Source organism: Culex pipiens, chromosome 2 (genome assembly GCF_016801865.2).
Source record: "Culex pipiens pallens isolate TS chromosome 2, TS_CPP_V2, whole genome shotgun sequence".
Taxonomy (NCBI): Eukaryota; Metazoa; Arthropoda; class Insecta; order Diptera; family Culicidae; genus Culex; species Culex pipiens.
Genome location: NC_068938.1, coordinates 15,647,220 through 15,674,275, shown reverse-complemented (window position 1 = coordinate 15,674,275; position 27,056 = coordinate 15,647,220). Strand labels below are relative to the sequence as shown.

General features: G+C 41.5%; 2 protein-coding genes across 2 annotated transcripts in view; one reads left to right on the top strand and one right to left on the bottom strand.

Moving 5' to 3' along the window:
- The window catches only part of LOC120426268 (uncharacterized), a 76,735-nt gene that overhangs the window by 39,908 nt on the left and 9,771 nt on the right, over positions 1–27,056 (top strand). The gene's annotated exons all lie outside the window — the stretch shown is intronic.
- On the bottom strand, positions 18,236–20,121 carry LOC120426282 (potassium/sodium hyperpolarization-activated cyclic nucleotide-gated channel 3-like). Its single transcript, XM_039591027.1, has one exon. The coding sequence runs from the start codon at positions 20,100–20,102 to the stop codon at positions 18,273–18,275; it is 1,830 nt and encodes a 609-aa protein (XP_039446961.1). The 5' UTR covers positions 20,103–20,121; the 3' UTR covers positions 18,236–18,272.

The window sequence follows — 27,056 nt, the reverse complement described above, 5'->3', positions numbered from 1 at the left end:
AAACAACTGAACTAGTGTAAATTGCGTTTTAAAACACTTTTTGCATTCAAATGTTGAGCTTGTTGTAGCTTGTTGCCAGAGCCGAGGGACAATCACTTTGAAGAATATTTGCATCGGCCTTGTATAAAAAGTTAATTTGCACTTTAGTTTTAATTTTTTATTAAAAAATTGTAAAAAATACCTTTTTTTGGATCTGTTGAAATCATCACTGATTTTTCAAAAAATATTATTTGGTCAAAGAATTTTGCTCATGGTGGAATGTTCTGAAAAGATGGCAAATCAAAAAATTAATAATTATTTTTTGCAAATATTTTTTTTAGTGGCAAAAAACTATTTTAAAAATCGACAAAAAAAATCGTTTTGCTTTCGGTGTAGTCCTCAGCCATATAAACAACTTTGCCAAAGACACCATATCGATCAAAAAATCCTTTTGGTCACAGGGAAAATTAAAGTCAAATCAAAAGTAATCATTTAAATTTTATGAAATCGGATGATTTAGGAGATTGTAGCATCGTATGCAAAAAAATTGAAAAAGCCTTTATGCGCTAATATTTTGATGATTGTTAGAATGTTATTGACAGAACGAGACAAAAAAATGTTTTGTTTAGTTCGTCGCATTAGAAAAAATGGTTGTATTATACTTATTCAAATAAACAATGTGTAATGTTACCTCTAAAAATATGTAAATTTACCATATATCCAGTGGAATTCAAAGTTTTCTGTCTTATGTGAGGAAATGTTACATCATAAAAAAGATACACTTTCCAGATTTACACAACTCTTCACTGTGTACTCGCCTTCAAATGCATGTCAATAGAAACTCGATTAAAACCTCAACTTCTACTCACAAACGGTGGACTACACCTTCTCTGCTTGAGATCGAGCCCCCTGCCGAGAAGATGAAACATTAAATCTTCACCTCTTCGATGTTCTTTGCTTTTATTGCTTAAGCTATGTTGTTAAATCTGGAGCACACACCTCTGTTCTTCTAGGTGCAGAAGGTACGATCGAGCAAAGAAGTTTAATTCTTGGGTGTGATTAAAAAGTGTTACATAACACTAATTATGTTAACGACTTCCCATTAGTTATTTTCTCCAAGTGTTGTAAGATTTTTTTTATTGCATTTTTGTGTCGACTTTAACGTGATGGGAAGTTCGATAAGTTATTTGTTTTGAACTCGCTCCAACTCATCAACCTCTTCTGTTCCAATTCCTAGCTCTGACAAATGTACCTATGACATACTTAAAGGTTCCAATTAAAGCTGTTAATTCCATAAAAAAGAAGCGTTGGTAAACGCTACCTCATGTACCATAAATTCCAGAGCACAAGCTGAGCAATGCCAACCGTTTTACCACACACACACCTGACTCTAGCCCTGGACGGACTAGACCAGCTCTCGTATCAATGTCATTCTTTCATCACACCACACACACACTTTATAATAACTGTAATTCGCATCAATTGCGCGAGTTGAGGCGCGCGTCTGGTCACAAACCCCACTAGACTTGGTCTAGTGCGCGCACAATAAGATGTAATGGTCGAGAAGAGCAGAAGTGTTGAGCTGTTGAGTTGTTGATCAGCAGTACAGCACAGTAGCTAGAGCCAAACGGGTTAACGCCTTTCGACGCAACAACCATCATCAGAAGCAGCAGCGGGATGTGTTCCAGAATCCAACAATGGTCCGATCCCGATGGTCGTTGTTTTTTTCTGCTCGTCTGTGGGTTTTCCGTTGCAACGAGGCAGAGAATTGTGGGGCAATCGTTGGGGAGTGGAACTGGAGCTATTTAAATCAATGGAAATGACTATCATCGCCACGTTAATTGTAACAAATTGGACGAGCGCGGATTACCGTTTCCGGGCAAAATAGGTGGGAAAACTGGAAAATGGTTTCTAGGTAGAGTTATTTTTCCATGTTTTGCGCAAATTTCGATAAATTTTCTGTTTCGATAATTTACATTCTTGTTGGATTTTATCTACACTAAAATTAGAGAAAACTTCGCAGGAATGTCACAAACTGACACCCAACAATCACTCGATCTACATTCCCAACCAACTAAACGACCTTCCTCCCTTCTCACACTCATCCCACTTTGTCAACCCCACTCATCATCATCATCTTCGCAACAATGCACTCCAAATCATCCAAATCTTACGAGGCGTGTGTCTCGTCACTGTTTTCTTTGCCGTACTTTCCCACCTAATTGCTTGCAACTCTCCCCGAAAAAAAAGCGTCATGTTTTGTTGTAGGACTCCGAGGCATTAGGTTAATCTACAACAATGTTCACACTTTCCAGCATCAACATTAGTCAGTGTCGGCGCGCGGCTGCTCACTTTCATCTTTCCGTATACCGATGGTGATGCCGCAGCTTTAGGTTTTGAGCTTTTCCAAGGTGTGAGGACTTTGGAAGTGATGCTTCGAGACAAAGACTTGTTTTGATGTTGGTATCGTACGAGGAGAATCAGCCTGTTTCAACGCACGAGGGATTTTCAACCAACCGTGAGTTTCTGATTAGAAATTGTAGAAATTATGTACATACAAGATGTAGTGGAAAAAAAATGCTTACACGCGATTAGGGAATGTTCTCAACTTGTGAGCCATAATGAACGGTTATTAAAACGTTTATAGGAATATTTACAACAACCTTCGTGCACTACTATCTTCATTTAATCCTTCCGAGGAACTCATGCTTCATGAGGTTGTATTAATAGAATACCAATTTCAAAAAGCTGCAACACACCATACATTGGAAGGTCTCGATCCAAGAAGCACCCAGTGCACAGAATGATGGATTTCGTGTTGTTCGTACCAGGCCTGATGAGTCCGATTTCTTTTTCCGCTCGTTGATCTCGATCTACGAGGCCAGAACGGACGAGGTCCGCGGGTACAACCGCAACTCTGCCACGATTAAAGGCCACGACGTGTACAACATCATATCGCACTGTGGCATTCTGGAATGGGAGCAAAAAATGTGCGATTTTTTCTATACTCTGCGTCAGAACTGCTTAGGAAAAAAAATGTGAAGAGCAAAATAGTTCGTGTGTACAGATCCATATCGCGTTTCGTATACCGGCAGAGCAGCGGTGAATCGTAGGTGTGGAGTCCGCTTGAGCTGTTCTGTGTGGTTCTGTGCCGAGGGGCAAAGAACGCTGTTGAATGCTACGCTGTGAAGCAAGGTTTATTGCACCGTGTGGTCTTTATTAGATGCTTTGAACAAAAATAATAAAAGAAACATTGCGTGACTTAGCAAACACAGATTTAAATAGAAATTTTAAGTTTGAAATTTAGTTTGGGTCGATCATTTTTTGAACCTTCAAATGATTTAAAGTCTAGACTTCAATATCCGAAGGTTTCAAAGGAACTTCGTTGAATCGAATCATGAAAAAGTAGTTTTTTTTCTATTTTTGTATTCTAAATATTAAATACTCCATATTTAAAAAAATATTGGCAGTTCGTACCAAATGAATTTTCTCAAAATTCATTATCGCCATATTCAAGGTGGTTACACTTTGGTGATTTTCGCTGATTTAGTCATTGATGGCGCGGATATCGCGGATTATGAAAATCAAAAAATATTTTTTTATTCAATGCATTAGTTTGTTTAATGATATCCATAAAAAGAACCGGAACTGGAATTGAGTGCTTTTGACAATTTTCAATTTTATTGTTGAAAATGTAACAATGTTTTTTTTTTGTCAATATTTCTCTGATTTTTCATGGCAAAAACTTTAAATAATGTTTGTAACAGCCTTACACATATGAAAAAAAAAAATTATTTTTTTTAGCAGACAACAAAGTCAAAATACCTCTGCTTCTCATAAAGTTTGAGAAAAAATGCTATAGGTTGGTAATTAATCCCACTGTTAAAAAAAAGTATCCACAAAGTTTGCTCTAGTTAAATTTTATATTTAATTTTTGCAAAGATTACCAAATTGTTATCCGCGACAAAGATTGATGTTATTTTGAACCACTTGCAATTTTGTCATTTGTATAATTTCTATAGGTGATATTTGAACTAAGTTTCATAACTGAATAAGTTGTCTGACATCTCATCATGAGGAACCATTTTTACTTGGTTGAGTTATTAATTTTTTGGTCGTCACAAAAAATCATATTTGAGAATAAAAAAAAACGAATTCTTTGTCAATATTTGCAATTTAAATATTTAAAACAAAACTCTTTTAATTAAAACTTTTGAGGAAAAATTCTGAATTGTAATAAAAATTCTAGAGAGACATTTGATTGTTAGTTTTTTTTAAGTAAAGTGAAAAGAAATGTTAGTAAAACTCCATTTCACGTAAACAATTCATTTTACACACTTTCAATCTCATTTTTTTGAAGAATCATTGTTACTATAAAAATCATAGAGCACATCAATTTTTTTTATTTTTTTTTTTTTGAAAAAAGTAATTACATAACAAGTACATATATTATAAAAATAAATGATAAGATAAACTTAACCAGTTCAAAAATAATTTGTATTTGAAATCCTATCAATTTAACCGTTGTTTAACGGTAATAGAGGAGAAAAGCAACACTCTACAAAATTTTGAGGATAGACATTTTGAAAGATATGATTTTAAAAAAATATTCGCCTCCTTTTCTCTCCCACAGAAAACTGGGGACAATGTAGCTGTCAAACTAGGTCAAACTGTTACAGTCACTCACAAAATGAATTTTGAGTGATTTGAGTTCATTCCTAACGTCACGATTTTCTCCTCTATGATTTGTTACAGTTAGGTGATTTGTGTTTGTTCATTCAATCTGCTTTGATTTTGAGTGATTTGAGTTCATTCCTAACGTCACGATTTTCTCCTCTATGATTTGTTACAGTTAGGTGATTTGTGTTTGTTCATTCAATCTGCTTTGATTTTTAAGCTTTTACATGAAATTTCGAATATTGTTTTTCCCTTAACGTTGATTTGCGCAAAAATGGCTCACAATATAAATTTTTCCAAGGGTAGCTGACTTAGCTTTTAATTTTTTTTTGGTGATAAATTTGTTTTGTCTCTTTTCAATAAATTTTCTAGAATTTGAACCAAGAACTTTAATTTGTAATGCTGTTATATTGTGTTCTGACAGCTTATCAAGTAAAATGCATGATGCAATTTCTTTGCAAAACTGATTCAGTTCTAAAAAAATATGCTAGCATTGTCCAGATCTTCATTTTATAAATCAGTTATTTGATTCTTTATATTTGATAATAAACTGACTTGCACTGCGGTTTGGTAAATTCGAATTTTATTTTATATTTCTGCAGCATTTTTTTATTTGTTGAAATACTGCGATGATTTGAATAGTAAATGATTTTAAGGTTAATTAATTTTCAAAGTATCAAAAAATTACACAAAAAACGCATAATTTATAGGTATTCAAACAACTTTCATATTTTTATATTTCGGCAGCATTTTTTTTAATTTATTAATATAGTGCGATTGTTTAAAATGATTTTAACGTTAATTAATTTTCAAAATATCATAATATGATGCAAAATTTATTGTTATTCAAATAACTTTGATATTTTATAACATTTCGAGAAAAAAAATTTGACAAAAGGACCAGAACCGTAGGTTTCAAGAAAAATTAAATAAGAATTTATGTTTTTGCTAACATTGAAATTCTATTGCGACGAAATTCAAACCCAGCACCAACAGTAAGGGCTGGCGCCTTAGCCAGCTCGGCCATCAGACCGATGACAAATGGAATGGATAAACGCATATATGTGTTTGACATTTCGGTCAAGTAGGTAGGTTTTCCATTTTGATGGGCTACATATTTCAGGGTGTAATATTACATAGAATTTCATAAAATAATGCAAAATTTATTTTACACGCATTTTACAGCCAGCTGGATAACTACTTTTTTCGCTGTGTTGTCTTAAGTTATTGTCATTTAAGTGATATTGATATACTTTTGATACCGGATCTAGTTGGACTAAGTTCAAACTAAAAGCCGAGTTTGTTCGTAGTTGATTTCCAAAAAGTATTATTCCGGATCTGCAGTGTGACCTATTTTTGTCAGGTAGGAGTAAGGAAGGCACCAACCACATAGGTGGATTATGTTCGTGTTTAATTTTCATCAAATTAGTCTGGACTTAAGCCAAAATCGTTTTAGAGGTAACTTTCGAATTATTTTACCAAGCTTAATAGTTTTCAATGACCACCTTTTCTAAGCGAAGAGAGCAAAAACACTGTTGAATTATTGTTTGCTCAACAGCCCTTCAATAGCATGCCTCGATTCCATCTTTTGAAATTTACGCGCAATTCGACACAGTTCTGAAGAAAGGCCTCCTGCGATGGATTGGCATGCTTCCCAAGCGGCGCCCATTATTCAAAACTATTCGCGATCAGATCTCCTATTGATGCGCGCACAATTTCAACCGCAATCCAATCTTATCGGGGCGTTCGTCATCTTTTGCCTTCCTCACTGAGGTAAGGCTATAATCCTGCTCTAAAAATGAACTTCTTATCAAAAGCTCGAAGACCCACCTTCATGTATACATATCGACTCAGAATCGAAAATTGAACAAATGTCTGTGTGTGTGTGTGTATGTGTGTGTGTGTGTATGTATGTATGTGTCAAATATTCTTGCCAAGTTTTCTCAGCACTGGCTGAACCGATTTTGATCAAACCGGTTGCATTCGACTTGGTTTATGGTCCCATACATCGCTATTGAATGGTTTGAAGTTTCGATAAGTAGTTCAAAAGTTATGTATAAAAATGTGTTTTCACATATATCCGGATCTCACTTAAATGCATGTAAACGATGTCCGGATCCATCATCCGACCCATCGTTGGTTAGGTAATCGAGAGACCTTTCCAACGAGTCCACACATTGAAGATCTGGCAACCCTGTCTCGAGTTATGACCACTTAAGTGATATTTATGTATTTTTTTGAAGCCGGATCTCACTTAAATGCATGTAAACGATGTCCGGATCCATCATCCGACCCATCGTTGGTTAGGTAATCGAGAGACCTTTCCAACGAGTCCACAACATTGAAGATCTGGCAACCCTGTCTCGAGTTATGAGCACTTAAGTGATATTTATGTATTTTTTTGAAGCCGGATCTCACTTAAATGCATGTAAACGATGTCCGGATCCATCATCCGACCCATCGTTGGTTAGGTAATCGAGAGACCTTTCCAACGAGTCCACAACATTGAAGAAATGGCAACCCTGTCTCGAGTTATGACCACTTAAGTGATATTTATGTACTTTTTTGAAGCCGGATCTCACTTAAATGCATGTAAACGATGTCCGGATCCATCATCCGACCCATCGTTGGTTAGGTAATCGAAAGACCTTTCCAACGAGTCCACACATTGAAGATCTGGCAACCCTGTCTCGAGTTATGACCACTTAAGTGATATTTATGTATTTTTTTGAAGCCGGATCTCACTTAAATGCATGTAAACGATGTCCGGATCCATCATCCGACCCATCGTTGGTTAGGTAATCGAGAGACCTTTCCAACGAGTACACAACATTGAAGATCTGGCAACCCTGTCTCGAGTTATGAGCACTTAAGTGATATTTATGTATTTTTTTGAAGCCGGATCTCACTTAAATGCATGTAAACGATGTCCGGATCCATCATCCGACCCATCGTTGGTTAGGTAATCGAGAGACCTTTCCAACGAGTACACAACATTGAAGATCTGGCAACCCTGTCTCGAGTTATGAGCACTTAAGTGATATTTATGTATTTTTTTGAAGCCGGATCTCACTTAAATGCATGTAAACGATGTCCGGATCCATCATCCGACCCATCGTTGGTTAGGTAATCGAGAGACCTTTCCAACGAGTCCACAACATTGATGATCTGACAACCCTGTCTCGTGTTCTGACCACTTAAGTTATATCTGTGTACTTATTTTTCTGGACCTAAAAAAATAGCTGAAATATGTGTCTAAACCACTCATATTACCCATTGTTGGTAAAAAGTGAGGAAGGCATCAACCACATAGGTGGATTAAGTTAGTTTTTATCTGTACACCCGAAGGCCCGAACCCCCTCAACAACTACAACAACAAAAAAGGCGAGGGGGGTGATTCAGACAACAACAAAAAAGCAAAAGCTTAGCAAAAATTACTCTCGCCCATTCAACGTGGGTTCGGTCTCGGGTATAAAAATGTAGGTTATCCGCAATTCTTTTCTTTTCGCTTACAAAAAAAAACTATCTTGCGCAAAGTGGCCACTCTGACGTCGGACGGTCAAGGTAAACGGTCGAGGTCGCACAACAAACCGCCCCGTTCCGAAACTCGGTGAAAAAAAGCAGAGAAGATGACCGAAAATCACAACACAACAGAGCGAACCAACCTAATCAGAGCCACCCTCGATCATGCAGAGTAATCAGTCGATCTGGCTGTCAAATTTAGTTGCGCTCATCGCCGCAGGCAGCGCTCGCGTCGCGTCTTCGACTCCGTTGCGATCTTTTCCATCATTCATTGTTGCAGATATTTAATATGTTAGGCTTTTGTTATTGGGCGGGTTTGGGAATTCGAGATAGGCATCGGGGAAAACAAGCTGCACGCGCCCTGACATGAATCTTCTTTCCTCGTTTAGCTTCTTTCGCTTCTTTTTTTTTTGGGTTGATGGCAGGTTCGGCAGGTTTCTGCATCGTTGACTGAGGTGCAGATTGGAAAATTTTATGTAAATTGGGAGATTGAATGGGAATGTGAACGAACGAGGAAACTGTGTGCATGTTTTACATTTTCGCCTGGCGAAATGTTGATAATTCATGGTGATTGGGCTGGCTCATTCCCATGGGGTGCAGCATGACGTGCCGTGGATTGATCTTTGAAGTTTTTCTGGGAACATGCATTTGGGTCATCTTTAACAACATGTATTTGAATTTACAACAATCGTGCAGCTGCACTTTGTACACAACGTGTGTGAAACATTGTTGGAAGTTCGGCGGAATCCTTACCTGGTCCTGTAATGACACCTCATTCTCACAACTTTGAGTAAGCTTGGAGTTTGGCAAACACGACTTTAGGATTCTTTCTAAATTAAATTTATTTTTCTACTGTCAAATTATAACATTTTTCACAGTTACCTCCTCTGAAAGTTATACTCCATTTAACTACCCAATTTAACTGTAACTCAAGATACTTCTCACCCCATACCAAGTGACCCTTGTCCGCCGCCCACTGGGCCGACCATCTGGACAATTTGGACAACTAACGGCCTTCCCAGCCACCAGCACAGTAAGCCGCCCTTGAGTGACCCAATCCAAGCAGGCGCAGTGTGGCATCATCGCGCGGAGGAATGTTGATGACTGTTGAATTCTTTCGGAACAGTTACGACGGCCATGGCTTGCTGGGCCACTTGTTGCTGCAAGTGAGCTTGGCGTAAGCGCGCGTGGCCAAAAGGTCGCCCGACACGGAGGGAAACGTGATACTTATCTCGTCTGCTTGGACTTTGTGGGGTGAGTTCTCTTCTGCGTTGAAAGTATGGGAAAATTAGAGGAAATGAATGGGGAAGTCGAGGAGGCTTTCTGGAACAGTAGTAACTACTAGTGCGTACACACTTGGACCTGTGGAGTACACAAAGTCGTAAGATGAATGAGGCGGGGAGAATACACCGAGGAAAATGGGTCAACCGCCAGTAAGGGTTTCGCGCAAATAAAAATGGGTTAATGCTGGCTAATTGAGTCGTCGTCGTCGTCTTGACAGGTCTAAGAGAACCAGGGATGACACAACAAGCTCAACCAGTTTTCCGCTTGGATGAACCGCGCGCGCGCGGTGGTACAATACGGAACTCCGCAGTGAAAACCGGATCGCTGGCAGAATGTCAAAGTATGATAACTTTGTTTCCCCCTCTTTAAGCTGGATTTTTAACCGGTTGTTTAGAATATGTGCATTTCCCCTCCTGAACCTCTCTCCTAAGTGCACTTTAGCGGGTGAAATGCGCCACTTGGAAGAGGTGCGAGATAAGATATATGGCCAGTATGTATAATGGCCGGATTTATACGAGAGATATGGGAGTCCATTCATCACACCCCATGCCGGGGCATGGGCCATGTGAGTCCAGAGCGGGAATGGAAAACAATTTATCACGCTATTTTGAGGCCTCTTCTTTGCTCTGGAGACCCGCGGGTGCCACAGAGACGTTGAAGTTTCCCAGTTTTATGGTCATGAAACACACGCCACGACGGGAGAAAGACACTTTTCCCGAGGGGGTTCTTCTTGGCTGTATTTTCACACTGAATTATGGCTTTTTAATTAATTCCTCAAATTTCGGGTTTCCGGTGTCAAATCTGGTGGTGATCCATGCTTCCGTTAATGGAACAAGAGCTGTCTCGAGCTATAATCGTAAAAAAATGAGTTTATTTGCCATTGTGGAGGGTTTGAGACATCTCAAGAGCTGATTATAGAGAATTTGCAGCAAAGCTAAAAGACACATGTCGCCACCTATGAACAAATAGCGTAAACCTATGATTTTTTGAAAAAAATTGTTTTTTCCTTCAGATACAACATTTTTACAAAACTTATGCTGGATTCGGATGAGAAAAATTATTTCCAACAGTTTGGTGTATAACTTTCCAATATTTGTTTGATTTTACTATGAGAAAATTGTAAATTTAGTAAAAGATAGCAATTTGAACTATTTGGCAAGAAAGTCTGTCAAAAATCAATAAAAATTGTTGAATATACGTTAACACACTTGTTATCAACGATATAACTATTTATTTCATTGGTATATATCGGGAAACTCATTTTTTCGTGTTCCAAAACATGTTTTTTAAACAAAAAGTTCACAAATTTTTGCGCGCCCAAAAATTGATGTTCATTATTTTAAAGCAAAAAAATTTTCTCGTCTTTTGCAACCAGTTTCATTAAGATTGATGCAGGGAATCATGAGAAATAATCGATTTTGTTCTTTGATCGGCAGAAAGGCATACGATTTTAGGCAAGTAACCTCATTTTGGCGCCACCTACATTTGAAACGCAGTCGCGCTGCAAAACCTCAATCGGATTGCGATAATACGAGTGAAGGATTGTTCTGTTTGACCTCATTTGTAATTATGTTTTCCGGTTATGAAAAGTTTACTTTTGTATTGCATTTTGTTGTTGTTGTTGAACAGGTTTTAAATTTCTAATTTAACAAAGTATAAAATACTTAACAGTAGTAACTTCCCATATATGATAGTAACAGTTACTTCTCGTATTGAGGTTGCTTAGCGTAATTTAATCGGCACCAACCGCCATCAACAGTGAAACACCGAGAAATTATTACAGAATCTACGAAGAAGCGCGTTTTTTTGTTTCTCGTAAATTATACCTGGAACCAATTAGAAGGGAAGGCCGCACCTCGGACCACGCACTGTTAAATTGCCCAGCCCAGGGAACAAAGACCTCCGGCGAGATAAACACTATCAGAAGACCTGGGCCGCCGCCGCCGCCGACATTCTTCGGGGGGTCCATCAACACCCCACCCGTCTAAAGGTGGAGAATGTGAGGGGAAAATTCTCCATGCATAAAAGCGATTTCCCGCTTGCGTACGCATTCAAGTCACCTTCTCATAGCATTGCTGGAAAATATACCGTTGGATGATGAATTGTGTGCGGCGGGTTCGTCGCTTCGGTTGAAACTGAGCCCCGAATTCTTGCGCGATTGCATGACCATAAAAAAGCATTAGTTCTATATCGCCCGGGGGCACGCACTGCTTTGTGGAAAGTACCGGAATGACAATCATGCCTTCATCTCTTTAATAATAATTATCATCCATTAGCGCACACCGACACATGCAACAGCATTTCAACGTAATCGGTTGATGTTGCGTGACAAACAATGGGCCACAATAACCGTAACTTTCAACCAAACAATTACGAAATCGGTAATTGAAAGAAGTTTACCTCTAGAACGAGGACTTATTCATTGCTCCGGCAGAAGTCTCAGCGGTTAGTCGTGTTTTTTCGCGGTGTGTTTGGCGCGTTTTTCACGGCGATTCCGAGGCGTGTGCGAGCGGACAAGCCCGTTCCGGTGGTCAGAGAGGCCACAATCTGGTCGTCGTGGACACGGCGGCGGTGCAGCAGCGGAAGAGGAACGAGTTCCTGCATCCGAGCAGCAGCAGCAGGAGGAGTGAGCAGCAGCGGCCGCGGAGGCAGCTGAGGCGAGAGACGGTCGTTGGTCGGTGGAATCGGCCCCGGAGAGTCGACTGCGGTCGGCGGACCAGTTTTCGGCCAGGCCAGGTCGGAGACAACCCCGTTGTTTACGTGGCGGGCAGCAGGCAGCACAACAACAACAACAACAACAAGCGCGCGAAAACGAGCTTCCCGCGCATCCCGCTGCGGGCGGCAGCCAGTGTGGCCAGTTCGGCGGTGAGTGCGAAAAGCAAGTTTTTTGTTAGCGTTTTTTTTTTTTTTTTTTTTTTTTTTTTTTTTTCTCATTGTTTTTTTTTTCGGTTAGTTTTTTTTTTCTTTCTCCTTTTTTACTTTTGCGATTAGTTTCATCACTTTCATTTTCGTTTAGTTTATCGCGTTTCTTCGCAAACATGGATCCGACCGAGTCGGACCATGAGGAATTCGACTCCGATTCAACCCTTGAGGGTGACGAGGACGTGAAAATGGAGGACTTTGTTTTGGGAGTTCCTTCAAACACCACCAACAGGGACCTCTTCCTGAAGGATAAGGATCCTGGCGGTAAAGGGGGATCCTCGGACGGGTCTAAGAGGACGAAGCGAAAGCGTTCTAAATCAGATCCGAATCCGGTTCCCCCTCAACCACCGATTCCTCCCCTTAATCCGGACCCGATTCCTCCCAATCCAGATCCAATTCCTCCCAATCCAGATCCAATTCCTCCTAAAACACCGGTGCCGAATCCGGATCCAAATCCCCCCCCGCCCCTGAATCCTCATTCCCAAAAACCGATTCCTCGTCCTCGTCAGTATCAAGAGGGATCGCAAACGGAATGGGTGGTCTTCTTCCGGCCCAAACAGAAGCCGTTAAACTTTGTACAGATCACCAAGGATTTGCAGAAGCACTATCCTGGGGTGGTCGAATGTACCAAGCTGAACAAGAGCAAGCTCCGCGTGATCGTGAACTCCGCGGTGCAAGCTAATCAGATCGTAACTGATCTGCGGTTCAGCATTGAGTACCGTGTTTGGATTCCGGCCCACAAAGTCGAGATCGACGGCGTGGTGACCGATGACAGTCTGTCGCTTGTCGACCTCTCAAGGGCGGTGGGACGCTTCAAGAACCCTAAACTTCCAGCTGTGGAGGTACTCGAGTGCCGGCAACTGGGCAACGTCACCACCGAGGCTGGCCAGAAGAAGTTCATTCCTTCTGCCTCGTTCCGGGTGACTTTTGCAGGGTCAGCTCTGCCGGACTACATTGAGCTGTACAAGCTTCGGCTTCCAGTTCGATTGTACGTTCCGCGAGTGATGTGCTGCGAAAACTGCCAGCAGTTGGGACACACCAAGACCTACTGCAGCAACAAGAGCAAGTGCTCAAAGTGCGCCGGCCACCACAAGGACGTGGATTGCCAAAAGCAGGCTGAAAAATGCCTGCTTTGTGGCGGGGAACCGCACAAAACTCGACAGTGCCCAAAGTACAAGGAGCGCGAGGACAAGATGAAGCGATCCTTGAGGGAACGCTCCAAGAAGTCCTTCGCGGAAATCCTTAGTCAGGTGACCCACCCCAATCGCTTCGCTCCTTTGGCGGACGAAGATTCGGGGGACGAAGATTCCGATGTGGAGGTCCTCTTCCAGAGAGACGAGGAAAGTGACTCTTCCGGGCCAAACCCGAAGCGCAACAAGGCTTCCAAGTCCAAAAAAGCCGCTGGCGGCAAGGGTAAGGAAAGTGACTCGTTGAACTTCGAGGAGGATTTTCCTTTCGGTCCGTCGGGTAAGCCCGCTCCGAAGCCGGCACCGAAGCCCGTTCTCAAGCCGCTGAAGCCCGTTCCCAAGCTGCCAAAGATCCCCCTGAAACCGGTTCCTTAACCGAATCCGATCACCGATGTTTTCAAAGGAGTCCTTCCTTTTTCCACTATCGTGGAATGGCTGTGCTCTTTTGTGAGTGAACCGACGCGTTTAATCATAAAGCGGTTTGAGCCTCTCGCTAGACACATCGGGAAACAGCTTGCTAGCACGATGCCCCTCTTGTCGTTCATTTCCTTTGATGGGTAATACACCAAAAACGAAAAACGGCATCTCCTTTCTACAATGGAATTGTAGAAGTTTAACCCCCAAGTTAAACGATTTTCAACAATTCGCATTCGAACGGGACTGTGATGTGTTTGCGCTGAGCGAAACGTTTCTTATCGGAGATGAGACGCCAGCTTTCCGGGGGTACAACATCATCACAGAGAGCAGGGCAGGACCAAATAGAGGTGGAGGCGTACTGATTGGGATCAGGAAATGCCACACTTTTAGAAAGGTCACGCTCCCGAAGCTAGGAGGAATCGAAGCAGTCGCAGTACAGGCCAGGATCAGAGGACTGGACATTTGCATTGTGTCCGTCTACGTTCCCCCACAGGTGTCGTTAACTCGACAAAAGTTGTGGGGTATGCTTGAGCTGTTGCAGGCACCGCGACTGGTTCTGGGTGACTTTAATCTTCACAGCACCGAGTGGGGAAGTCACAAGACAGACCCTCAAGCATATCTGATTCATGAACTGTGCGACGACTTCCAGATGACCCTCCTAAACAGGGACAAGCAAGTTACGCGGATTGCAACACCACCAACGTCAACCACGTCCGGTACGAAGGCGAGTGCCATCGACTTGTCGCTCTGTTCCAACAGTCTGGCAATTCTTTGTGACTGGAACGTGCTCCAAGATCCTCGTGGCAGTGATCATTTGCCGATCGCTATTCTGGTTAGCCATGGCCCACAGCAATCGACAACGGTGGAGATGCCTTACGATCTGACGCGAAATATCGACTGGAAACAGTACGCGGAGGCAGTCACCATTGGAGTTGAGTTGCAAGCAGGGTTAGTACCGCTTGAAGAATATGCGTTTCTGGCTAATTTGATCTATGACAGTGCGTTACAAGCTCAGACGAAACCCGTCCCGGGACCGTACATCCGAACGCGCCCTCCACTTCCATGGTGGGACAAGGAGTGTACGGATCTCTCGGCGGCCAGGTCAGAAGCTTATGTGGACTTCTGCAAGTGTGGAATCCGAGCGAACTTCCAAAAGTACAGAGCTCTTGATCGCAGGTACAGTAATACTCTGAAGCGGAAGAAGCGAATGTACTGGCGGGAGTTCGTTGAAGGACTACCAGCAGATACGTCCATGAGCACTCTGTGGCGCGTTGCGAGGGCCATGCGTAGAGGTTCCGTTCCGAACGAGAGTGTGGAAAAATCGGACAAGTGGATATTGGATTTCGCCAAGAAGGTGTGCCCGGACTCGGTGCCGACACAACCATCATTCGACGTTGTTGATGGGAGCGATTCTAATCCTCCCTTCTCGATGGTAGAGCTCTCCATAGCACTATTGACGGGCAACAACACTGCTCCTGGTCCGGACAAGATCAAGTTCAGCTTGCTGAAGAATCTTCCGGACATCGCCAAGCAGCGTCTGTTGAATCTGTTCAACACGTTGGTGGAGCAGAACATAATTCCACACGAATGGCGACAGGTCCGGGTGGTTGCCATTCAAAAGCCCGGTAAGCCGGCGTCCGACCACAACTCGTATCGTCCAATCAGCTTGCTGTCGTGTCTACGCAAGTTGCTGGAGAAGATGATCCTCGACCGCCTCGAACCATGGATGGAACGAGAGCACTTGCTGTCAGACACGCAGTATGGCTTCCGGAGAGGCAAGGGAACAAGCGACTGTCTAGCCTTGCTGGCCACAGGAATCGACATAGCCCGTGGTAAAAAACAGCAAATGGCTTCTGTCTTCCTAGACATCAAGGGTGCATTCGATTCAGTCTCCATCGAGGTGTTGGGAGTAAAGCTGCGGCGGAGCGGTCTCAATCCGACGATGTGCAACTTCCTCATCAACCTGTTGTCAGAAAAACACATGCACTTTGTGCAAGGTGATCTGGCAATCACCCGGATAAGTTACATGGGTTTGGCACAAGGCTCACGCCTAAGTCCATCCATGTATAACTTCTACGTCAGCGATATCGATGATTGCTTGACCGGAGACTGCTCCCTTATACAGTACGCAGATGACGCAGTGGTTTCAATCGCTGCCAAGAAGGAAGTCGATCTGCTAGAACCCTTGCAAGATACCCTGAACAACTTGGCCCATTGGGCAGTTGGAAAGGGTATTGAATTCTCTCCGGAGAAGACGGAACTGGTCGTTTTTACGGGGAAGCATGAACCGCCGCAGCTCAATCTTTCTCTTTCGGGAAAGACTATCGAGCAGTCGGACCACTTCATGTACATGGGTACCATCTTTGATCAAAAGGGAACATGGGGGAAGCACATTAACTACCTGAAGCAAAAGTGCTTGCAAAGAACTAATTTCCTGCGCAGCGTCTCTGGCAACCGGTGGGGTGCTCATCCTTCTGACCTGCTTCGACTGTACAAGACAACGATACTCTCGGTGCTGGAATATGGCAATTTCTGCTTCCAAACAGCTGCGAAATCACGCTTGTTGGTTCTCCAGCGGATACAGTACCGATGTCTTCGCATTGTCTTGGGATGCATGCACTCAACTCACAACATGACCCTCGAGGTCTTGGCGGGAGTGTTGCCTCTGCGAACTCGTTACTACGAACTGTCTTACCGGTTCCTGATCCGGTGTGATTACAGGAATAAACTGGTAATTGACAACTTTGAAACGTTGCTGAACCTTCACGTTGAGTCTCGGCGCATGCTTCTATATTATGACTTTATGTCATCGTGGGAGTGGAGCCCGAGCACAACGGTACAGCGCACGCCTCCGTTAACCAGCAGCACCCTGATTGGCTTCGACACGTCCATGAAAGCCGATACTCGCGGTATCCCAAACCATCTTCTGCGGGGAGTTGTACCGTCGATCTTCGCATCAAAGTACAACCATGTTCCTCCAAACAACAGATTCTTCACCGATGGCTCCAAGCTTGACGGCTGTACGGGCTTCGGTGTTTATCATGAATCTTATCAGCTGTTCTTTAAGCTGAAGGACCCGAGTTCGGTTTACGTCGCAGAGTTAGCCGCGGTTTACTGCGCACTGCGAAACATCGAGACCATGCCACCTGACCACTACTTCATCTTCACCGATAGCTTTAGCTCTGTTGAGGCTATCCGGTCTCTGAAGCCGACCAGGGAGTCTACGTTTTTCCTCACGGAAATACGTAAGACTTTAAACAACCTGGCGGCTCAGTCCTTCAACATCACGGTGGTGTGGGTCCGCGCTCATTGCTCGATCCCGGGTAATGAGAAAGCGGACTTGCTCGCCAAGAAGGGTGCTGAGAGTGGAGACATTTTTGAAAGGCCAATTAGCCTACAAGAATGCTACGGTTTTCCGAGGCAGCGTGCGCTTCTGGATTGGCAAACACAATGGGACGGCGACACCAAGGGACGTTGGATGTATTCCATACGACCTAAGGTGCAAAGAAAAGCCTGGTTCAAGGGAATGGACTTGACGCGTGGATTCATCAGAACGATGTCCCGCCTTATGTCGAACCATTACTCGTCCAAGGCTCATCTTTACCGTATCAACATGAGTGATACGAACCTTTGCGACTGTGGGCAGGGTTATCAGGACATCGACCATCTCGTATGGGCGTGTCCAGATCACCATGTTCACAGAATTAAGCTGAAAGATACCCTCAGGGCCCGAGGAAGACCACCAGAAATCCCGATGCGAGACGCGTTATCTCAACTAGACCTTGATGTTCTCTATCCGATCCATCAGTTCCTCTTAGATTCCAAAATATCCATTTAGTTTTTCTTCAGTTAGTTTTCCTTCAGTTAGTTTTCCTTCTGTTAGTATAACTCGCCTTCGCACAAAGCCGTCGTTTCTGGTTTGCACCGGAAGCAAAGCAAGAACGCCCCAGCAGCTGGACACCGAGTTGCGGCTGAGGACAAAAGCAAAGGCCAGCAGAGCCAACCAAGACCCCTACACAATCCCCCTTCCCTTCCCACGCCTTGTCTTTAACATCAATCCCTTTCCTACTAACCCCGAGTAGGCCGCGGGTAATCGGCTCCCCTCCCACTAACATTTACACACAAGATCCTCTGTAATTATTAAGTCAAATGTAATTACAAAAGCCGACTCGGTCCTAACCAGGTCCCAGTACCGAAAAGGACCTAATAAAAATAATTTTATGAAAAAAAAAAAAAATTACGAAATCTACGATTGTGTTAATTTTATTTCTTCAAACGCCCAAGTTACTGTAAAAAGTTCTCATAAACATCCTCCTCCGACAGTTTGTCCGTGGTCCCTTGCGTTTTGGCCAACCGCTCGTCCGCCAGCTTCTCCATCCTCTTCAGAAGATTCGTGTACGGCGCAATCAGCACTTGAAAATCCGCGTACGACAGCTTGTACACCTCGCAAACCTCCAGCGCCACAACGTTCGCGATCCGCTTCTGGTCCTTCTTCATCAACGAAATCTCCCCAAAGTGTGCTCCGTCCACCAGGTGAACCACTTCCTTCCCACCGACGGTGTAAATCCCCGCCGTACCGCTGGCAATAAAGTACATTGCGTCCCCGTAACTTCCCTCCTGGATGATCACGTCGTTCTCCAGGTAAATCTCAAGCTTCAGCCGATCGACGACCTTCGCGATCAACGCGTTCGGCAGATCCCGGAACAGCTCGACGTTCTTCACCAGATGTTGGCACGTCTCCATCCGGATGCTGCGCCGCAGGTTGTTCGAGATGGTGTTGTGGATCGCTTCCTCGTCAAAGTACCGCATCTGGTAGCGGTTCGCAAAGTGGCGCAGCATCTTCTTGGTCATGGCCGGACTGAGGCGTTTGTTGTACGCGTACGCGTTCAGCTCGTTGATGATCTCCTCGTACTTGGTTTCGCTCATACCGGACGAGATGACCATCCGGATCATGTTCAGCAGAATGTAGCTGAGCCACAGCCAGCCACACAGAACGAGGAAGGACGAAATCAAGTCGCTTGTCCTGCTCGTCCCAGCCAGATCAACGCGACTCGACTGCATTGTAACCTGGATCGTGTCCATCACCGCTCGGACGTACATCGCCGGAATGGACTGGTTACGCAGTGCGTCGTTCAGCTTGGTCAGCACGAACCGGTGATCCCGCGAAGACGTCAGCTGGAAGTCCACCTTGTGGTAGTACTCCCGGAACCGCGCATATCCTGCTACGGCTTCCGCAAAGTCGTTGTTACGATATCGGTACGAGAACACATTCACCAGAAACGTTCCCACGAGGTAGTCCGTGTTGTTCCACTCGGGAGCACCGTCCGTTGCTTGAAACGCCAGCAAAGGGACAATATCGCCGACGCAAGCCGTCCAGTGAACCACGTAGATCGTTCCGATGATCAGCCGCATTATGATGATCTTGTTCTCGCTTGCTCGGAAGAGCTTCGGAATAACCACCAAGTAGCGGTTGATTTCCCGGAACCGGAAGATGTTGATGGCGTACAGGAACAGCACGATCGTCAGGTAAAACCGCGGATTCGCATCGTAGTAGCAATCGTTCAGCTTGTACAGCAAGAGGATGAACGGAACCACATCCAGCAGGTCAAACACCACTCGCAAGTACTTGAAGTAGTTGAACACAATCTTTTTCGGCTCCAATACGATCTGCTTTCGATCCAAAACCACGTACCCCGTAAAGAACTTTAGCACAATCTCCACGGCCAAGATCACGCACAGAACCAAATCAAACCGGATCAACCCAGGAAAACTTCCCACGTCCATGTAGATCAGGTAAGCAACCACAAACGACAGCAGCATCAAATGGACCGCCAAAACCGCCCCGATCACAATGTTCCAGTACTTGCGGAAGCCGCTCAGCGGATGAATCACAAAGCCCGGATAGTGCTGGACCAGGCGGCGGTTTTCGTTGGTGATTTGGGCGAAGCTCCGGAAGAACGTCTCCGTGTCCGGGTGGGTTGGCGAGAGGAGGAACAGCTTGCGCAGTCGGCGCCGGAACCGCTGCCACGGTGTCGTGTCCAGCTGGTTCGACGGCAGCGTCGTTCCGGAATCCCGGGCCAGAATGCACTGGTGGCCCTCCTGGGTGTCACGCATGGCTGAGTCTTGACGTTTCGAAGAGTAACTCGCTGCCTCCTTTGATTTGGGCGTTTCTTGATATTTCATGGAGACGCCTGGCTGGTTTCTGGTTGAATCATTCTTTATTCAATTACTCAGGGTGGCCACTCAAGTCGGGAAATCAGAAAAGTCGGGAAAAAGTCGGAAATTCGTCAAAATCCGCAAAAAATGGGAAAAAGTCTGGAATTTGAGATTTTTTATTGAAAAGTCGGAAAAAATCGAGAATCCTAAGCATACTTGTTTGAAAATTATTTTTTAACTCTTAAAAAATTTGTATTACAATTTTCAAATTAAATTCACTTAAATCTTCTTTAAATTTAAGTTCCTTTCACATTTTCAATCGATTTGAAAATGAAAAAGATTTTTAAGGCATTAAAAATCCAAATAAATATAGGATGCATTTGCACAAATTTGCATAATATTTTATTATTTATTAACTATATTTATTAGGTCATTTAAAATATTGTTTTCCAAATGTTAAACTTGAATTTTTTGTGAGTATTGGTAGATAACTATAGATAAAGCATGATTTTCAGTTGTCGGAAAACTTAAATATCGAATAAAATCCAATCGTTGTTCGTTCTGAATGAAAAAACAGAAAAACTTTTTTACGTTTTGAAAACATGAAAAAGTACTGAAATTGCTAAAAAATAAATCCAAGAAATTTTGATTTAAGTTATTGCAAATATGTTTAAAAAATATGTCTCTTCAAACATTTCACTTAAAATAAGTGGTAAAACATGGAACCATATCAAAATGAATTTTTCATTGAAAAAAAAAAACAGTTCAATACTGACAACTAGATAAATCATTGATTCAAAAATTCAATATCAAAATTTATAAAATTGATAAGGGAACCGGTAAAAACTTTTTTTTGCGATTTCCTTGATATTTTTCTAAATTCTTTGAATTAATAATAACAATAATCATGTTTTAAGCGTTCTATGATTGCAAATAAAATTAAACGAAGAATAAAATTTGTGATTCAGTCATCTTTAACTTTTGCCATTTCCAGTTGAAACGAAGAATCAAAATCTATACGTTATCCAAATAAAAAAAATAACATTGAAATTGAAAGTTTTCGGTTATTTTTCAAAGACTGATTGACTGACTGACTGATTGATTGTTTTTTGTTTCTACTCTGAATCAAAATAATGAGTGCTTCCATTTTAGAAGTATTATTTAGAAATTTGTTGTCATGGTTCTGTTTTTACAAAATTTTCAATAGTTTTTTTTAAATTTATTTAGAATTTGTTTTTGATAGTTGATATTCGCTTTTATAAAGAGTTTTTGTTTGAAATCATTCTTTAGATAAAAAAAATCTATTATTTGAGTTTCTGGAAAAGTCGGGAATTTGGAAATGGAATTTGAGTGGTCACCCTGTCAATTTCCCCTTTAGGCTGAAAATCGTCAAATTGAAAGCAAACAGGACCAAATGTTTAGCCAGCCAAAGTGAAACGTGATTTCTCGATTAAATTTTCAAAACAACCTATCCCTCATGGGTTTCCTATGCAGATAGGACCTTTTGAAAATTTAATCTAGATTTTCCCCTTTTTCGAGGATGCAATTTTGCTTCTTGTATAACAAATTTCAACTTTCTATTAATAAATCCATCTTTACTCTTTTGCATCTCCAAAGTTTATTGACCTCTCCAGCTGAACCAGCAAAATCAAACATTTCCTCTCTTAACTTATATTCTCGATTGCAAATGATTACGATGACTCAGCCGAGCAACGATTCCCAACCATCCCGCAACAGTTTATTAGCTAAACCCGACGGAGCCGCTGCTGCTGACCCAGTTTCTTCTCACTTTCAACGACTCTCGTCTCGGCTGAAGAGGCTGCTGCAGAGTCTGGAGTTCAAGACTGAGGCCTTTGGCCTGTCTGCGCCCGACAAATCCAATCTAGCAGAATGAAAAAGAAAACCCATTATTTCTGGTTTTGTTTAAGGTTGAGCTTCATCGGCGGGATGTGAGATCGATCTCCCTCGCCCGAAATTCGTAACAAAATGATAGAAAGTATTGCGGTGGTAACCCTTTGTGCGGGGGCGCGAGCATAATTTCGATCCGCCGCTACTTTCTTAGCGGCAGTATTTTCTCCCGCCTGATAGAGCCATATCGCGGTGGTGAAGTTTATTTCCGTTGCGGGTCGTCCAGTCATAACTCACGGCATTGACCGTTTGCCCCGCGGCAGTTAAATCATCTAATCCGGCTCTCTTTAATCACACTCAAACTGTTATTACCCCGCAAATCCCCAACATCTCTCTGCATCTTTCGTTTTGAAACATGCAGGAAAATTTACAGCTCCATTTGAGAACCCTCTGGGAACTAGTTCTGCAACGGTCTGGCTCTGGACCGCGGTGTTAGAGGTCATCCCGTCCCATCGCTTGATGCGGAACCATTTGCATATCGTCGTAAATCAACGCGAGTTTGAGCTGGGAAGACCTTTTCCGTCGTGGTAAAAATCCTCAACATATCTCACAAGACTGTAGTTAATATGAGTTGGGGGATGCTTGCGAAATGTGATTAACTCGCTTTTGCGTTAGAGGGATACGAGATTTGTGGAAAGCACCTGCCGGAGGCGGATGACTTTCGAACTTTGACTGTTGGTGGAAATTTAAGGAATAAACACTGGAACAACTCTCTACCAAAACCGGAAATGGATTTTATTTGTATTTTTTTATTTGGCTCAAACTTTGTGGGGGCCTTCCCTATGACCAAAGAAGCTATTTTGTGTCATTGGTTCACCCATACAAGTCTTCATACAATTTTGGCAGCTGTCCATACAAAAATGGTACGTAAATATTCAAACAGCTGTAACTTTTGAGTGAATTTTCTGATCAATTTTGTGTCTTCGGCAAAGTTGTAGGTATTGTTGAGGACTATTGAGAAAAAATAGGTACAAGGAAACAAAAAAAAAATCCCGATTTTTTTATTAACATCTTTTCACAAAAACTCAATTTCCCAAAATACGTATTTTTTGATTTTCGTGATTTCCTGATATGTTTTAGAGACAAAACCCCGCAACTTTTGAGCTATAGAGAAGTATGGTCAAAACATCTGCCGCCGAGTTATGCATTTTTGAAAAATAGTGATTTTTGGAAAAAATCGAAATTTTATACCAAAAAAGAATTTGTAATATTGAATGTTTGGCCCTTTTGAAATGTTAGTCTTGATTCAAAAAAAAAAAACAAAATATTGTTTTCGAAAAGATCGGAAAATTTCACGAATGTTTCATGTTTTAACATTGAAAATCGGACCATTAGTTGCTGAGATATCGACATTAGAAAATGGTGGGTTGTTTCAATTTTTCTGTTTCTTTTTCTTTAAGCCGCTGTATCTCAGCAACCAGAGGTCCAATCTTCAATGTCTTTTAGACAATTTCAAAGCAAATTTTCTGAACTGTTCAAAAAAAATATTTTTAGAGGTTGTCACTCATGGTCACTATTTTTAAAAATCGAAAAACTGCAAATATTTCGTTAAAATCAAACTTTTGGTGGCTATATCTTGAAAACGGAGCCCTTTATCAAAAAATCTGTAAAGTACTTTTCGATTGCAAATTCAATTTTACATAAAAAAATGAGGTCAAATTCTGTTTTGGTATAAAATTTCGATTTTTTCCAAAAATCACAACATTTTCAAAAATTTATAACTCGGCGGCAGATTTTTCGACCATACTTCTCTATGGCTCAAAAGTTGCGGGTTTTTGTCCCCTAAAACATCAGAAAATCTCGAAAATCAAAAAATTTCAAGTATCAAGTGTTTTGGGAAATTGAGTTTTTGTGAAAAAAATGTTAATAAAAAAAATAGTCAATTTTTTTTCGTGTACATACCTATTTTTTCTCAATAGTCCTCAACAATACCTACAATTTTGCCGAAGACACCAAATTGATCAGAAAATTCACTCAAAAGTGACAGCTGTTTGAATATTTACGTACCATTTTTGTATGGACAGCTGCCGACATTATATGGAGACTTGTATGGGTGAACCAATGACACAAAATAGCTTATTTGGTCATAGGGAAGGCTTCACAAAGTTTGAGCCAAATCAAAAAATACGAAAAATAAAAATGGGCGAAATCGGCCGATTTCGTAGAGAATTGCTCATTGTTTCTTTCAATCGATGGATATTTGTAAAATCATAGTCAATTATAAAAAAAATGAAAATGGGGTTTTCTCAGTGTCATCAAATAAGACCTAATTTTTACTTTGACGGTATCTCGGAAACTTTTGCTTCAATTTTTAATGTTAATTGGAACTTTTGTGATTTGTTTTTTGTTCTTTTCAATAAAAATTATTTTAAAATATATTTATAACCAAGCCTTAAATTTGAAAATATTTAAAATAAGAGCTCAAATACCAGATTTGGTACCATCCTAAGCTTATAATTAAGCGCAAAAGATACTTTGTTTTGGTCCAAACAAATCTTGAAAATTTAAAAAAAAAACTAAAAAGTTTGGGAATTTTAGTATTGATAAAAATTGAGAAATTCTAGAGTACCAATCTGGGATTTTCTTCTAAAAAAACTTTTATTTGACATTTCCAGACTTTAGAAAAAGTATGACTCAGTTGATGCAATACTATCTCTTTTTTGCTCATAACAATGACAACCCTTTTTATGCTCAAATCTTGGTCATTTCTGGAAGCATTTCACATACTCATAACTTTTGTTTTCCTCGGCCAAAATTATGCTTTATGTGCTGGCATACGAAAACGAAATCTCCTCACCACAATAAACAACCGCTCAGCTATCGTATAATTTACGACTGACTTGTGTTATTTACTGATTTACAACCAGCTAATTCCAGTGCAGCTCACCCGAAAACAAACGAAAACACACATGCATACATTGCACTCTCTCTTTCTGACGGTGTGCTGCAGCCACCCACCCACCTACAGCCTCTCACTATCTGCGTCGAAAATCTATGCTCTGGTTAGTCATAAATGGTCTTCTTCGCTCGAAACATAACTCCAATAAAACAAACGAAAGGGAAATTCCATTCCAGCCACCCTGACTGACTGATCGGTATCATGTCGAAATCACGACGAAATTGCATTTTTCCGAGAGCACTATCTGAGATGAAAACCTCTTTGATTCGCGAATTTTTCTGATTGAAATCACCACGTGAAGGTGAAAGCAAAAAAAAACCAAACAACAATGCCTCAATAATTACAGCTTCTCCTCGCGAGCGCAAAGAGTGCAGTTTGACTTTCGAGAATGCACTTGGATCGAATGCATTTGCCCATGGTACCTTCAAGCAAGATGGTTCGAGAGTCACTTCGACCGGAACGATGACGACGACAGCTTCTGGTGCTGATGATAATAATTTACCACAAAATTTATGGTTCGGTAGCTAATGAGATGAAAACAGATATGCTTGCACGTTGTGGAGGTACTACACCAGGTAGGTGTAGATCAGGTTTGGCTGACAAGACAGTGTATAAAGGTGCCGATTTGGGTTGCAAATATCTGTACAACAGAGTGTGGAATGACTATGAAAAGCAGATAGATTCATGTCTTTTTGCCACGTAAACAGCGTGTGAGGGAGTGCCGAACGAAGATTTGTGTCAGTAGAAATTAAGAAACACGAAAGTTGAGATACAGTCATCCCTCATATTCGGAACAGTTTACAGATCGCCCAACGTTCAAAAAATCATAGGAAATCGATTATTGAACATAATGATTTGCTTTTACCTTCATGTGAAAGCTTGTCTTGCGATCTTTCGATTGATGTATTGACCGACTGTAATTTTTTACGTTTTATATCAAATTTTCAAAGAAAAACATTGACCCATGAAATCCACAAATTCGGAACACTTTTTTCTTACGGATGTAAACAAACTTTGGTTCACTCCAGGAGTAAACATTTATTACAAAATAATGACTTCACACACTGAAACCAATGAAATTCAAGCATAGTAATGTTTTATGAATGGTCTGGAATCTATTGACAAATTATTACAATAGTGTTGCGAATTTGTGGCTGTTCGGAATATGTGGGATGACTGTACTTTACGAGACTTTGTTCTCATTTTGGATTTTTTTTAAATATTTGTCAGGGGACTAAAGAAGTCTTCTGGAGATATGATTTTTTGAAAAAATCGAGTTTTTAAAAAAATATCGAAAACCTGGACAAAAAAGTTATAAAAAAATATTTTTTGAGGCAAAAAAAAATTGCAATCGAGAAGTTTTAATTTTTTTGTAGAATGTACCGTTTTCAATTTATTGCTACTTTTAGATATACATTTTCGACTTCTTTTCGTTTTTTTTTGCATTTAAAAATTCTTCTTGAAAGAAAAGCAAGAAGCAAGAAAAATACAGCCATTCCACGTCAAACAGGAAGTCTCCAAATCAAAAGTGCTCCGATTTGGCTCAAATTTGGAGTGGGGGTTCTTTGGCCCAAATAATTAGACCCGTATTTTTTTGTTTGGCGATTAGGGTGGTCCTATCCGAAATAGGGTGTTCCAAAAAATGCGTTTTTCGTCGATTTTCGCAAAAACCAAATTTTTCAAAAAATCATATCTCCTGAACGGCTGAACCAGTTTTGAAGCGCCACAATTCAAAAGAAAGGTTATTAGTTGGGCTTTTAAGGAAAAATTATGGGTATTCGGCGCCGTCGCTCCGTGCCATACATTCATACACTGAGGAGCCCAGGGCGGCGAAGTCCTTGTAGATAAAAAGGAAGACACTAGTGGTTGGTACTAGCAATGGTGGCCGACAGCTATAAAGTCAACTTCGCTTTTTTAAGGAAAAATATGTTGAAGTCCAAAAAAACTTGTTGAATATTTGAAAATGTCCTATAAAAATTTAATTTGCCGATTTCAAGGTCTCGGAACCAAAGAGCCCATGTCTGAAAGTATTTTTCCCTGATTCCTTGTAATATTTTACACAACATATCAAAAAATTGCGAATATCCATTAACACGTTTTGGAGA

Coding starts and splice junctions, on each gene's coding strand:
- LOC120426282 (XM_039591027.1), bottom strand. CDS start 20,102: ATGCGTGACACCCAGGAGGGCCACCAGTGCATTCTGGCCCGGGATTCC.